Source organism: Cicer arietinum, chromosome 4 (assembly GCF_000331145.2).
Source record: "Cicer arietinum cultivar CDC Frontier isolate Library 1 chromosome 4, Cicar.CDCFrontier_v2.0, whole genome shotgun sequence".
Classification (NCBI taxonomy): Eukaryota; Viridiplantae; Streptophyta; class Magnoliopsida; order Fabales; family Fabaceae; genus Cicer; species Cicer arietinum.
The window spans coordinates 24,457,564-24,473,336 of NC_021163.2; the positions used below are offsets into that span (position 1 = coordinate 24,457,564).

At 31.2% G+C, this 15,773-nt stretch overlaps 3 protein-coding genes across 3 annotated transcripts; 1 reads left to right on the forward strand and 2 right to left on the reverse strand.

The window, feature by feature from the left end:
* The first annotated feature begins 488 nt into the window (after nucleotides 1–488).
* LOC101493070 (ABC transporter B family member 29, chloroplastic) lies at nucleotides 489–6,151 on the forward strand. The gene is made up of 10 exons (XM_004493985.4): nucleotides 489–1,106; nucleotides 2,796–2,882; nucleotides 2,975–3,082; nucleotides 3,208–3,474; nucleotides 3,667–3,750; nucleotides 4,012–4,228; nucleotides 4,394–4,479; nucleotides 4,688–4,875; nucleotides 5,059–5,188; nucleotides 5,584–6,151. Exons 1-10 carry the CDS (start codon nucleotides 582–584, stop codon nucleotides 5,740–5,742), a joined length of 1,851 nt encoding a protein of 616 aa, XP_004494042.1. The 5' UTR covers nucleotides 489–581; the 3' UTR covers nucleotides 5,743–6,151.
* A 456-nt stretch (nucleotides 6,152–6,607) lies between these two features.
* Nucleotides 6,608–7,445, reverse strand: LOC101493395 (uncharacterized). The gene is made up of 2 exons (XM_004493986.4): nucleotides 7,040–7,445; nucleotides 6,608–6,927 (listed from the first exon to the last, which is right to left on the reverse strand). Exons 1-2 carry the CDS (start codon nucleotides 7,172–7,174, stop codon nucleotides 6,781–6,783), a joined length of 282 nt encoding a protein of 93 aa, XP_004494043.1. The 5' UTR covers nucleotides 7,175–7,445; the 3' UTR covers nucleotides 6,608–6,780.
* A 3,292-nt stretch (nucleotides 7,446–10,737) lies between these two features.
* LOC101493718 (putative pentatricopeptide repeat-containing protein At3g11460, mitochondrial) lies at nucleotides 10,738–15,365 on the reverse strand. The gene has a single exon (XM_012714000.3). The coding sequence runs from the start codon at nucleotides 15,309–15,311 to the stop codon at nucleotides 13,386–13,388; it is 1,926 nt and encodes a 641-aa protein (XP_012569454.1). The 5' UTR covers nucleotides 15,312–15,365; the 3' UTR covers nucleotides 10,738–13,385.
* Nucleotides 15,366–15,773: the final 408 nt, after the last annotated feature.

Genomic DNA, 15,773 nt, shown 5'->3' on the forward strand with positions numbered 1-15,773 from the left:
TTTTTCTCTTTTAAAGTATATACATTTTATGGAGTGTACACCAAATATTTTTAGTTATTTATCTTTTATCAAATATTTATTTTAGTCTTTTATTGTTTTTTTAATTTATTTTTGTCTTTTATAAATAATAAATGTATAATTCCAGTCATGAACTGTTGAAGTCTAATATTGTACAAAATATATTTATTTTACAACAGATAAGAAATCTTTTTTCAAGTGCGAATCTATAATTAATTTAAAATGATGTTTTAAAAAAATAATATTATAATAGACACATATTGGTTATTTTTAAAAGAGATTTCAATAATCAAATGTTGACATAATTTTTGTTGTAATTTTAAAAATGAATAAAATACATTAATTATAAAAACTAAAAAAAATAAATTAATAAAAAAATAAATATTAAATAAAAAATAAATAATCAAAATATATATTTAAGTTTTTTTCCTATTATTATTGACCGTGAATAGAGCATCTCATTTAAATTTATATTCATATTACCCACTTAGAGCAATGTTCCAAAGAAAAAACGAAACGCAATACCATCCCCATTTCCAATTTCCATTTCCTCGATAAACAGAATGCCAATCTCATATTCACTTTCACTCTCATCATCCATTCTGCCTAACCCAAACCTCCGTCCAATCCAATTCCGAACCCAAAACAACCGCCATTTCCCGAACCTCAGAATCCGAAGCTCCAACCTAACCACCCATACCTTACAGTTTCTAAAACCGTACCTAATATCACAGCACAAAACAATCCTCTCCGGTTGGCTCTGCAGCGCTATCTCCGCCTACTCACTCTCTAACCTTCTCTCGAAATTCTCCGCCATCACCACCGCCACCACAGTCGACGCCACACAGGGATTCGCGCTCGGAGGTTTGGTTATTGTTCGATTGATTGCAAATTACGTGCAGCATGCGCTTCTATGGGAAGCTTCACTCAACGCAGTTTACGATGTTCGTGTTCACGTTTTCGATCGCGTTGTGCAGAGAGAACTTGGTTTTTTCGAAGCTAACGACGCCGTTTCGAGCGGTGATATTGCTTATCGAATCACCGCTGAAGCTTCTGATCTTGCCACTACCTTATACGCTCTTCTTAATGTGAGTATTATTATTATTTTTTTACAACATTAATGTGCACATCCATTTTACATTAGCTCCATAAACTTTAGTGGTAAAGGGGCTTTTTATGGTTTTTCTTCGTGTTCTCTCTCTCTCTCTCTCTCTCTCTCTCTCTCTCTCTCTCATTTTATTTCCATTTTTATATTTTTTTCGCACACTGCGTAAGTCATAGGGAGATTTAATTCGTATGAATTGTCAAACTATAAAAAATTCTTTTTTTTTTCTTCATAAAACTAAAAAAAAATTCTAAACATGCTTCTAATTATATCAAATTATATATCATTATCCTAGAGCACTTGGACGAAAGGGGGGCTTGCAGGTGGCAATGTCTCCAATTTTATGTAATGTATATTTTATTAATATTTTAGTCTTTGACGGTGTATTTCATTAGTTAATGTAATTATTAAATGTGTATTATCAGTCAATAAAATTAATAAAAAATAGATTTGATGATTTGTTTAATTTTAATATATTCAATATTACAGTGGTAGCACCTCGTACATTTAAAAAATCAAAATGATTTTTTACTTTTATATAAATATTTGAGTTTTTGCCTAGACCCTTTTGAATATTAATTTCTGACTCCGCAGCTGATTTCAGCTTAACTAGAGGTCCTAGATTCTCATAAAAAAAGATTAAACTCTACACATTATAGCAACTTTGTAGTTATTATTTAAAATTAATTTTTTTAAATAATTATTTTCATGAAATAGCTTTCTAAGCAAAATTATAAGTATTAGTAAAAAATCATAAGTATAGGTTTTACTAGTAACCCACAAATATTTTTCAAAATAAAATGAAGCAAACACGTTAGTTTCTGAGAATAAAATATTTCATCTAATTCCTATTTTTTTAAATATCAGTCCAATTAATCTCTTGGTGTTGGAATTAAATATTAAGAAAGACTAATATAGTTAATATTTGTAAATTTTGGGGATTAAAATATGTTTGCAATATTCTAAAAAATTAAAGTGACCTACCAATAAAAAGAATTAGTAAAATTTTTTAGAGTTTATTATATAATATTTTTTTCTTTCCCAGTTACAAGTCACAACTGTGAGTTGATGATTTGTTTGGTAAAAAATTGAGGGTGGCGGATAAACTAGTTGGTAGAGAATAAGTTATAGCGGATAAACTAATGGATTGAATTTAATGTGTTTGATAAAATTAAAGGTTGAACTATATAATAAATATAAAATGACATAAAAATATATTTTTTTATTAATATTTTTTACTTAAATGTAGCGTCTCAAAAAACACTATAAGCTCCTGAAAAAATGTTATAAACTCGTGATAGAAGATTATTACCCAACAGAAAATACTACTGTGTTAGATACTAATAATGGTTAATCTGGGCAAAGCGCAAACTTATTGTACTTTGTGAAGTGTGTGTGGGTCATGAAGAAAGTATTCGCACATGTTCATTTTTCCTCACGTTAATTCCTAAACCTTTACCTAATATGAGAGTATGTGTTTAAAACTTAGGGGATTGAATTGGTGAGGATTAAAAACATGTCTCCTTTCTGTTTCTGCTTGTTGTTTTGAGAACATTGCACAATAATTCCTTTTATGTTGTAGTATTTATTTGCATGAAGTTTTTACTTTTTAGTTCATATGCTTGGTCACTTTATATCTGTTTTTTTAATTATTGGGCCTTGTTTCTGACAGATCATAGTACCTAGTACTCTGCAATTGTCTGCAATGATAATGCATATGTTGGCTATAAGTCCTGCCCTTTCTTTGATTACAGCCACGGTTAGTCAGAGGATTAGGCCTTTTTCTTACTGCTAGATTGGTCTTTCAGCAAGGGTATATTAAATTACGCCCCATGATTTTGCAAATTGCAGGTTATTCCTTGTATGGTTCTAGTTGTTGCCTTTCTTGGTCAAGAACTTGGCAAGATATCTAAAAAGTCACATATTAGCATTGCTGCTCTCTCAGCATATCTAAATGAGGTAAACATGAATGTGCGGTACTCCTTCTTCATTGTACTTTCAAAACAAATCTTGGAACCTTGCATTATTTGCACAGTTTGTTAATCTTTGTCTACATTATTTGTTTTTTTTCCCTAAAAAATTAGATGCTGCCCGCGATTCTCTTTGTGAAAACGAACAATGCAGAGTTGCTTGAGAGTGCCAGGTTTAAGAAACTAGCCCTGACGGACTATTCTGCAAAGCTGAACAAGAAAAGGATGAAAGCACTCATTCCCCAGGTTATACAAGCCATTTACTTTGGAGTCCTTTCCCTGCTTTGTTCATGTTCAGTGATGATTTCAAGAGGCTCATTTGATCGCCGTAGCTTGGTTTCATTCGTGACTTCATTGCTTTTCTTGATTGAGCCTATTCAGGTATTGTTAATCATGGTTCAACTTTGTGCATGTTCAGTGATGATTTCAAGAGGCTCATTTGATCGCCGTAGCTTGGTTTCATTCGTGACTTCATTGCTTTTCTTGATTGAGCCTATTCAGGTATTGTTAATCATGGTTCAGCTTTTCAGGAGCTGTCTTTGGTTATCAATCTGAAAATAAAGAATCACGCAGGATATAGGAAAAGCTTACAATGAATGGAGAGAGGGAGAACCAGCTATTGAACGCTTGTTTGCTATGACTAGGTTCAAAAATAAGGTAAATGACCACATGCTTAACAGACCCTATATGACATTGGATCTGCATATGCTTGTTTAATTTTCATTGTCCTTTTCCTTTTTTCATATTTACTTTTAAGTTTGACCGAATATTTTTGTTTGAAATTGATGAAGTTTTGATAATAAGAAACAAACCTAGGATGGTTGTTGAGCGTATAGTATCCTGTTCTGCTATTTTAAAATTATCTGTCAAGGTAACTAGTTGAAGTGCAATAATATATCAATTTTTTCTCAATAATAGATGGTTGAGAAACGGGATGCTATTGATTTGGACCATGTTATGGGGGACCTCAAACTCTGTGATGTCTCCTTTAAATATAATAATGACTTGCCTCTTATCTTAAATGGTTTGAATCTTCACATTCGGAGCGGAGAGATAGTCGCGATTGTTGGTCCATCCGGGGGAGGGAAAACAACGCTTTCAAAACTTTTGCTTCGGCTATATGATCCTACATCTGGTGAGTGATTTAAAATAAAGATGAATACTTAATTTTATCATATGTGCTCAGCATGGAGATAGTGATTTATCTACAAATACATTTTTTATACCAACTGGTTTTACTGTTACACTCACATGTCATCTTTCTTATCAATAGCTTTTATTCATATTCTTATACCTGCAGGTTCTATACTGATTGATAACCAAAACATCCAAAACATTCGTGTGCAGAGTTTACGAAGACATGTTGGTGTAGTTTCTCAAGATATAGTAAGTGTTTGTATTGCATCAAATGTTTTATTTGTCTGATATTTTTTATATTTTGGGCATTCTTGATTGCTAGCAATAGCATGAATAGTTTATTTTTTCTACTGGTAACTGTGTTGCTTTGTAAATTTAAACTTCATGCTAGTTTCCCATGGTTACTCTAGCAGTGTTTACTTCAATCTAAACAATACTAATGTTATATGTACTGCAGACACTTTTTTCAGGTACAGTTGCTGAAAACATTGGTTATAAGGATCTGACAACAAAAATTGACATGAAGAGAGTGAAGCGTGTAGCTCAATCTGCTTATGCAGACGAGTTTATTAGAAAACTTCCTGAAGGTTATGAAACCAATATTGGACCAAGGGGATCAACTTTAAGTGGAGGCCAGAGGCAAAGGTAAATTTTCAAATTCGAATTTCATTATGTTCTATAAATCATGAATGAAAGGTAATTTGGTTTTTTTGTTCGAAAGTGCATTTGGAAGGTATGATTAATGTAACAAACAAATTTGATGCTCCAGATATTTATGTAATACCATTAAAATTTGATCTGTGAATTCTTTTCTCAAAATTAGTACAGGCTGGCTATCGCAAGGGCTTTCTATCAAAATTCTTCTATATTAATTCTGGATGAGGCAACTTCTGCCTTAGATAGTAGATCTGAGTTATTAGTGAGACAAGCTGTGGAGCGTTTAATGGAAAATCGCACGGTACTGAAACTAGTCTTTTTTGTTCTTTCACATGTGACATGTAACATTTTTTTGCTTTATATTCATTTTACCTGCACGTGCCAACAGAAACTTAGGCATCACCATCAGCTAGCTAAATACTTTGTGCATGCTGTTTATCTTATTCCCATTTTTTGGTGAAGTTTCTCTTATTTCTTTGATGCATTCAGATCCTAGTTTGTATCACAGGACCAGTAATGTTAGGGTTTAGCATCGAGTTTCCAGAGCTACTTTGCCATTTGATTATTTTTGCATCTCATTTTGTTGCTTGTAGCTTACTGAGACTTCAAGTAATTCATATAGTTTTGCACTCTGTTGTTAATTTGTATACCCTTTTCTTCCCTATGAAGCTTCAAACATTCTTCCTATGTTCATAGGTGCTTGTGATCTCCCATCGCTTGCAAACCGTTATGATGGCTAAACGAATATTTCTTTTGGATAATGGAAAGCTAGAAGAGCTGCCTCAATCAACTATGTTGAACGGTGACATGGATTCATTGCTATCATCTGGGCAGGGGAAGGATTCTCTCCATTGACATTATGGTCATGTGAAATCTAGACCCTTAAAAAATAAAAGGTCTGGAGGGTTCTATAATACAGAAAAAGGAGATTATAGTGTTTGAATGGTGGAGATTGTTTCGATGGAGAAAACAAGATAGATTTTCAATAGAGAGAATTCATTCCTCATCTGGGCGTCTTATTTGAATATGTTTTACACCAGTGAATTCATTTGTTTGCATATTTATTACGAGGCCGATAGTATATATTCACATATAGTTTCAAAACTATGTACAGTCTTTCTCTGTGCATGTGATTATGTATGTACACCCCTTCGTTCCATTTTTCTTGTATTTTTGGAAAATCTGTTGTACATTCTTCTTAATCATGTAATAATTTCCGCAAAGTGTCATGTTCTTTTAAATTATATTCCTTACATTCCTCAAACTTTCCAATTGCTTATATTATCCCTAATTTCATACCCCCAACAGTTGAGGTAAAATTCATAAGGTTTGAAAGCTTGGCAGCCTGATACTAAAATCAAGTGAGCAAGGATATGTTTGATTTATTATGAGTTTGACAGAATCATTATATAACACCATGATTATAGCAAAAAGTACACTTTAGAATTTCAACAAATCACAATGTCATTGTGATTTCGACAAACTTATCACATATCCAAACATACACTTAATGTATACAATGGTTGAAGAAACTTAGTATAATTTAGCTTTTGTTTCACAACCGAAGAAACTTAGTATAATTTCCTCCTAAAGAAAAGGAACACAGTATAAAGTTATGTACCTTAACACTAAGATATGAATCATCAGGGTACATTTTGAGAAATACACAAGAGACAAGACTATCATGTCATAAATAGTATTAAGATATGAGGGTGCATAGTGAAAAATGTATACGATTATCATTTAAAAAAAACATATTAAATAGTATGAGGTGGTGGGGACTTATTTGAGAACCCAAAACCAGAAAGTATGGGAACTAATAAATACAACAAGAGTTAAAACAAATATAGAAGAGAATATATCTATAAATGATGTGTTGAGGAATGTAGGATATCATTTCTCTTTTAATTTCTTGGTTATGGCAAATGCTGCTCCTACCAAAGCCACAACTATGCCTGAAATTATGATTGCTGATTTTAGTTTTTCCAAACATTCATTCTTTTCTATTTCTTTTTTCTTCTGTTTGGCTGCAGCTTGCTCCTTCAATCAATAATTAAGCACCATGGACCAGAACAAAAAAAAAAGGTATATATTATTAGTTCTTCAAATTCCATCTAAATAAAAAATAAAAATAAAAAATGCATGCAGGTACCTTAATTTCCTTGGTGGCAGCAACCTCAGAAGATATAGGATCAACGTGAACCTGAGTATTATTCCCAGGATTCAATTCCCCAGCAAGATCTGCTGATGGAAACGTTTGGTCTGAGTTTTCAGCTGGGCTTGCCATATTTTCTTCAAGCTTTCAAACAATGATACTGTAATTAACTAATCGTGGGAAGAAAAGACAAAAGAAATTAAGATACTAATTACTCAAAACATTAAAAAAAGGTTGTTAGCTTTCAATTGACACGTGCTAGTGTTCCGAATTATGAGGTTGTTATAGCTTTCTTGTTCTCAAATTTGCCGATATACTTGTTCAGACTTGCCCAACTTTCGGTATATGTACATTACTCTTCTATAAAAATAAATAAACCAAAATAGAAAACATGTGTATTAACAGTAATCAAATATCTTACAAGTGGCAATTTCGTGCAAGTTGAAACCAAATTCTTACACATTTACTTACGCAACAGTAGACATATTCACTGAGTGTCTATTTTAGAGTCTATTTCTCTATTCCATAGAGACCCTTAAATATGTGAGGGAATCCAAACTTTTTCATCTTCACATCAAAATTTTCTTATTTTTAATAAATAGATATATACATTATAATATATATAATTTATATAGGATAATGTAAATAGTTTAATCAACTACAACCATTAGATTATTAGTAATGTTTGACTTTTGATATAATTGATCATGATTTATCAATTGTGTAAAAAAATTTACACTAAAAGTACATATAAATTAAACTCATATAGATATATTATTTGTTTCACATAATATAATATATAATTAAAAGTCCTTAAATCTTAACTTAATTGACAAATATCAATATTATTAAATAAAATATTATGTGATAGGATCGAATACATAATTTCGACAATTGTATATGAGTTTCTGATAGTAATTATATCAATTTATCTATTAAAAAGCAATATATAATCAATAATCTTAATAATAGCATTAAAAAATTCAAATAGATAAATTTGGTTGATGGAAATTGTTTTACTCGTGAGTTATCTGTTTGTTTCGCCTATTTTTTTTAAGTCAAATTCTCATGACCAATATTATTTTTTTTTGCATACAGTTAATTATTTTATTTTTTATTATTATAATAAATAAATTATTGTTAATTTAATAAATAAAAATAATTAAAAAAACGAAATAATGTTAATAAAATTAAATAAAATATATCTAATATAAAAAAATATGACGATTAAATAGATGTGTCAAAACAAATAATGTAGTATATTGTTTTAACAGTTTCCTCTTAGTTTATAATTTTATTATATTTTGTTAACAATCTTTTCTATTTTTTTTATCACAACTATTTTTTTATATAACTTTGAATTGTGAGAAAATAAGAGAAAGAATAAGAGAAAGTTGCAACGAGATTGCTAATTTTTCTATAAAATAGAATAGAAGGGAAATGTTAATACAACTATTTTTAATATTTATTTTATTAAATATATTTTGTTTAATTTTATTAATATAAATTTATTTATTTTTATTATTTTAATTATTTTTTATTTATTAAATTAACAACTATTTATTTATTATAAAGAAAAATAAATAACTATAGATGATCGCATTCAATTTTCTATTGAAAAAAGAATTATCTTCTAAAATTTTCTAAAGTTTTAAATAAAAAAAGAAACAAAATAATATCCTAAATTTAAAATTTGCCAGGAACCGATTCTACATAAATTTGAGTTTTGCGAGAAATGTCTTTGAAATCTTATTTGTCAAATTTCACCGTTGCAACAAAAGTCTACGTATACACATATTCATTTTCATTATCTTACACTTTTATTTTCTCACTTTTTTTATTATCATAATTTTCCACCCGCATAAATTTTTTTGTTTATCTTTTTTTTTTTGTCAAATAACTTTTTAAATTGAGTTATTCACACAAAAGAGAATAATTAAATTATTCATATAATATGCTTGAATATTATATTTTTATAGTGTATGAATTAATTAGTAAAATTAATATTAATAGAAAGAATGAATTTTGTTATATTTTTATTTAATAATATGCATGAATATTGAATTAATATGATAATATACTAATACGTAGAGTTGGTATATAATAAAAGAATTAGTTTTATTATAATTTTATTGATTATAAATATGCATTAATATTGATATAAAAAAAAATGTGTTAATGTGTATATATATAGAGACAGCGTAAATAAAGTTAATAAGTCTTTTTTACCGATAAAGTAAATGTTGATAAATATAACAGTTATTCTAACTTTAGTGTTACTAAATATAAAATATAGTTTTGTTGTAACTTTATTCATATGTTTTTCTTTTGGCACTTATGATGAGTATGTGTTAGCATATATATATATATATATATATATATATATATATCAATGAATAAAGTGAAGGTTTTTTTTGACTAATAAAGTTAATGTTTGATAAATTAATTAATATATAACTTGTTCTAATTAATATAGTTAGTAATGGAAATAAAATTAAAGCATCATGAAGCATAGGTTTTGCATGGACTGAATAAACCACACCATAGGCAACAAATTACCAATCCAACCATTGCACATTGAAGTAAAGACAACCAGAAGAAAATACAACAGAGAAAGGTTGAAAAGAATCTCATTGGTTCACTTCATTCATTCAGTAAATTAATGATTACAACAAGCAAAATGTAGCCATACTAGATATTTCTCAATAGCCATTATGAGTAAATTATATAAAGTAATTAGCCTTGACATTCCCACAAAAATTAATACAATAAAGTTAATTAGTCCAAACGAATTTTTCAGATTGAGAGATTGAAGTTAGTGAAAAGTTGAGAGATTAGATGATGACGGCAATGACTTTACATTTGGGGGAGAATATGAAGAGCAAAAGTGTATTTCGGAGGGTTAGGGAAGGAAATAGAGATTTGTGGTTTTTGGAGAGATGAGATAAATGAAAAGAGGAATGCATGACTTTAGTAGAAAGTTTAAGATTGCTAATTAAGAATGTAATTTAACTTGTATTAGACGTACTATGCTTCCAAAGTATTTGTATATAATGACTCAGAACTTTTTTATGCTATTTAGAAGTACTACCCATTTCTTATCCCATTCCTTGCATGTTGCATGTTTTAAATGCATAATGATTTGTTAACTTTTGTGACTTGTTTACTCCTAGATGGGTGTGAAACAACATGTGAAGACATTATTTTTAAATTTTTTTAATGCTTTTGTACTAGTAAATAAAAAGTGCTTTAACATCATGCTACCATATTTTTTGTCTACGTCAAAGTAGAAAGAATGAATCCATGTATTTGAATATATGAACTTTTATCTATATATATCATACTATTATTTGAGTATCGATCAATTAATTAACACATAACTCTCATTGTTAGAAATGAAACAAAGTGTAGCCATGACTAGTATCCAAAAATGGAAAATTTGTCATCCATGAATTTGTAGAGGATTATAATCATCCTCTACAACTTCTAGAAACAACACCCATGCTTGCATCACGTAGAAATTCCTGCTCTACTATTCATATTTTGTGCTATGCTTTACTCTTATTTATGTTGCATAATGGTGTTATGCTGCATAAGGATTGATATCACCTTTCACACTGCCTTGTGTTACTGGGTAAACATTTCTAACATTGTGAATGCATAATTTAATTAAATGGACCAGAAAAATTGTAATAAAACAAAGATACTCAATTCATTATATTCAAAAAGAGTTACAAACTTAACAAAAAAGAACAAGAGGATCGTAATATACATTATATCCTAATTCTACTTTACAAATTTGCTATCATTCTTGAATCCCAACTATCAAATTCTCCTTTGCTGTCAAATTGTGCAGAGTATTAAATGTTTCATTTTCACTGTGTTATCAAATTCATGTGTACCAAATCTTGCATAATGCCTCTTTACCTTTTTGTTCTCTTCAGCAGTGCTTTGAATTTGTCTATGAGTCCAATAAGAGTAATTGCAAAGCTCCATCAGTGTTGACATAGAAGCAACAATTTGGAAAAAACATGTATCTAGTGGATTCTATTGCAAAGCTCCATTTCTATTTTAAAGGTTAGCCACAACGGAAGCATTAATCCTGAACTCTACTGCACCCTGCAAGGAAGTTACTTATTAAATTTAGCACTGTGTACAAACAAATTTCTTACATTAAAACTACAACCAAACCAGACGTGTATGTAGCATAGAAAACACGTGTCTAGTCAAGCATTTTGCACCAACAAATATCCTACCTTATAAACCACACTAGACCAATTTACTCAAGATTAGCATAGAAAAAAACGTGTCAAGCATTTTAAACCAACAAATATCTTATAACTTAAAAACCACACCATACCAATTAACTCATATGAGATGTAAAAATTGAACCAATTTAGTATCAATCAATTCTACCAAACAATTAACAGTAATATCATCCAAAGAAACAAAACCCAAAAAATACATAATGCAGATTAAGCAAATCAAATACATCACACAAGGGATTTCTTTTTAAAAATAAGAGAGAAAATATAAGTATTGGACACGTGGCTTAATCTGAAGCGAGCGATTTATCAGACAGACGAGATTGCTCCAAAGGCAAGGTGCAGTTCCCGCTTTAAAGGTAGGCAATCTGAATCTGTGAAATGACATTTAACACAACATCCATAATCTTGATCTCAATGGATTAACAAATATGTTACGACATACACAGAGAATTCAGAAAGAACTACACTATAGTTGACTTTAAACATGTAATTTCACAGCCAGTAGTAAATCCATAAACCAAACATTAACTCTGAAGGCCTATTGTAACCAAAAAAAGCTCTTAAGGCCTATGGACAAATTGTCCCTCATTTCTCAACTCCTAATGTCCAGCCATAAGAAACTGGCAATACGTTTGGTCCCTAACTTCCTACATCCACCACTTGGGTTAAATATTCATAAAAAACCTATGAAATGGCTAACAAACAATTAATCTCTGCTGACTAAAAATTACCCTGTATTTTTTCTTTCTGATTTAAATAGGTATTTTATTCTTACAATTATAACTTTTTTTATTTTTTTTATTAACATCCATGCAAATATAATTTTATTTTAAAATATAACTTTCATTCATTTTTTATTACTAAAATTATAACATTGTTAAAACATAACCGTTTTTCTAAATAAAAAAACCTAAATATAATAAAAATTATTATATTTTTTAACCTAAAATTAATTACAGATATTTCAGTTTATTTATCTAAAAAAATCTAAATTGCGTCTTCTTCCTTCATTTCAGTCCTCTTCCTCATCATAGTTCTCATCACCACATCTTCATCCATTTGAGATTCATCATTATATTCAAATTCATCGTCACCATAGGGACGAAAATATTTGAAGTTAATTTTAAATTAAAAACTGTTATAATTTAATTACATTTGAATTTTTTTCTTGGTTAAAAAATGATTAAATTTTAACACCGTTACAGTTTTTGTAATATAAATTAGATGAAAGGATTATTTTAAAATAAAATTATATTTGTAGGATGTTAACAAAAAAAAAAGTTACGATAACTAAAATTAAAAAAAAAATGATAATTGCAAATAACAAAAAAATATTTAAACATTTTTTCTTTTTAACATCAATTGGACCGGTTAATTTATTTGTGGGGTGGAGAAAATTGGAGGTAATATTACAGGTACCAACACAATTAAGGAGGTTGGGCAAGGGACTGGGGGAACTTGTTGTGGAGCATTATGTCGGTCACCCTCTCCTTTGGAGTATAGTTTCAAAAGAAAGATGTCGGATGAGAATGAATGAGCAATAATCAGAATGAAGTCTCTCCCCCAGAATTTCCACTCAAACATGAAGAACACTGAATCCTGTTTTGCTAGAGTATCATAATAACCAACTCTCTGCAGCAGACACAGCATTGTCGCGCTGTATACTAGGTAGCTAGCTGACTTATCTTCTTTCAATTTCAGCAAATAATGAAGGCCATCCATATACTTTTCGGCAAAAATTGCAAATCCTGTGTTAAAATTGCACTCTTTCTTGGCCAAGTTGAGAGCATTCAAACATTTTTCGCCAAAGGACCGTGTTTGCATATGTTTAGTACCAGATATTTTGGTACATGTGATCGAGCTCATACAACAAGGATAACACAGTGAGTATAAACATGAGACCGACTATATATTTTTAGACGAGAACAACATATTCCCTAGAATTTCTCAACATATCTCCTTTTAGTTCTCTCACTGACAAACAGCTATAGTCAACTAGGTTGGTGGAGGCAGACATCATTGTTGTCCATCAAAATACATTATATTTTCATAAATAGTACTCTGCTGCAATGATTTTACCAATAGTCCTTGCAAGAACAGACTCCATTCCTGAAATGGTGAAAGCGAGTGGCGTCTCTAACAATAAATTGGCGATCGACGATCTTACTAACCAACTTAATAAACACATGACAATCCACACACACTCTCAAGTTTTTCATGACAGTAATATCTGTTCCAGACCTAGTATTTAATAGACCAAAAGCAATTGCCAATTTTTCACTGTGCACCCCGGCACCAGTTAACTGTTCTTCACTCCTTCCTTGACACTTGTGATCTGGTTGATGAATCTCCTTCACAAGATTTTCCAATTCACCCAACATTCGATATATTTCCTTACTTTGGGGATGATTTGTATCCCCAGAGTAAAAAAGGTGCATTTTTCCTTTATACTCCAAGTAGCTAATCCCAGGATCCTTTCTAAGCTTTCGATCCCTCATCATGACTCGAACTCTCAAAATCCCATCTAAGTTTTTAGCATCAGAGTACACATTCGACAACAAAACGTAGTAACCTATATTTGTAGGTTCAAGCTCAATCACATGTTGAAATGCCACTTCTGCTAGTTCAACATTTCTATGAATCTTGCAAGCACCAAGAAGTGCTCCCCAAACAGCACCATCGGGTTTCACCTTCATCGACTCTATCTGATTCATCGCTTCCTTCAACCTACCAGCCCGACCCAAAAGATCAACCAAACAAGAATAATGCTCAGGACCAGGCTGCAAACCAAACTTCCTCTCCATCTCATCAAAATACTCCAAACCTTTCTCAGTCAACCCAGCATGGCTACAAGCCGAAAGAACAGTCACAAAAACCGTTCTATCCGGCCTCACGCCAGACCTAACCATTTCATCAAAAAGCTCGACAGCAATTTCACCTTCTCCATGAATCCCATACCCACCAATAATAGCAGTCCAAGATACAACACTCTTTTTCTTCTCATCCATACAATCAAAAACCTCTCGAGCACGAACCAAATTACCACACCTAGCATACATGTTAATCAAAGCATTCATCAAAAAACTATTCGAATGAAATCCAAATTGCTCGATTTTCCTTTCCACCTCGCGACCAATTCCTTGCGCACCAAGGTTAGCACAAGAACACAAAACACCAAGAAGCGTAACAGGATCCGGTTTCACCCCATTCACCTTCTTCATCTCATTATAAATCTCCAGAACACGCCGAGCATGACCGTTCTGCGCATAACCAGAAATCATAGCGTTCCACGTAATCAAATCCTTGACAGGAATTTCATCAAACAGTTGGCGCGCATATTCTACCTCGCCACACTTAACATACATCGTAAGAAAACTATTTGCAACTGATAAATCAGAATCGAAACCTAACGTAAAGGCACACGCGTGTAAACACGCACCAATATTTAAGTGATTAGGGAGCGTGATCCCCGAAACCAAACCAAGCATGGTAACAGAATTAACAGAAACCCGCATTTCGCGGCGCATTTCACGGAATATGTTAACGGCTTCAGGGAAGATGGAATTAGAAGAGTAACCAGAAATCATGGCGTTGTAAGAGATGGTTAGGTTTAAAGATTGTTCGTCGAAGACTTTACGAGCGAAGTGAGGGAGTGATGATTTGGAGTACATAGAGATGAGAGAGGAGTGGGTATACGGGTCGGGTTGTGAACCGGTTCGGATGACGTGGGCGTGGAGCTGGGAACCGGTGAGGGGGAGAGAGAGGAGGGCGCAGGATTTGAGGAGGACAGGAAAGGTAAATGTGTTTGGGAAGAATGATGAACGGAGCATGTGACGGTATACGGTTAGTGCTTCTTGGTATTTTTTTTGCTTTGATAGTTCTCTTAGGTAACAGTTCCATGCTGTCGTTGGATTGTGTTTAGACTCGCCGAGATTGGGTGGTGTCACTGTAAAGTGACGGCGGTGCTCGTCGGTCATCGATTCGTGACAAGTATTAGACATTTAGACATACCATTCGGGCTAAACTGCAATCTTCTTAACCCTATAGAGGTAATATTGTAGTGTTATTTAAAATATATAAAAAAAATGTTTTTCAGGAAAAATTAATTAACTTTTGGCAAACTAAGATACTCCATGATAAATGAATCTTTATTTAACAATTCCAACCAATATCTTTTGTGAAAACAATCATTTTGGCGGTTTCCTCAAAAAAAAAATTGAAAATGTGTGTTTTATAATATTTAAAAATATATTAAAATTATAAAAATATTTTTAAATATGTATTTTGTTTATCAATTTGATTTTTGATTAATTTATTTGATTGTCAAATGTGTCTTCCATATTATTTTGATCTATGAATTTATCATATATCAAAAGATAAACTGGACGATGGTTTTTCAAAAAATTTATTCAGTTAAACTTAAATACTTTATATATTTAAAGATCAAAATAAATATTTATTCA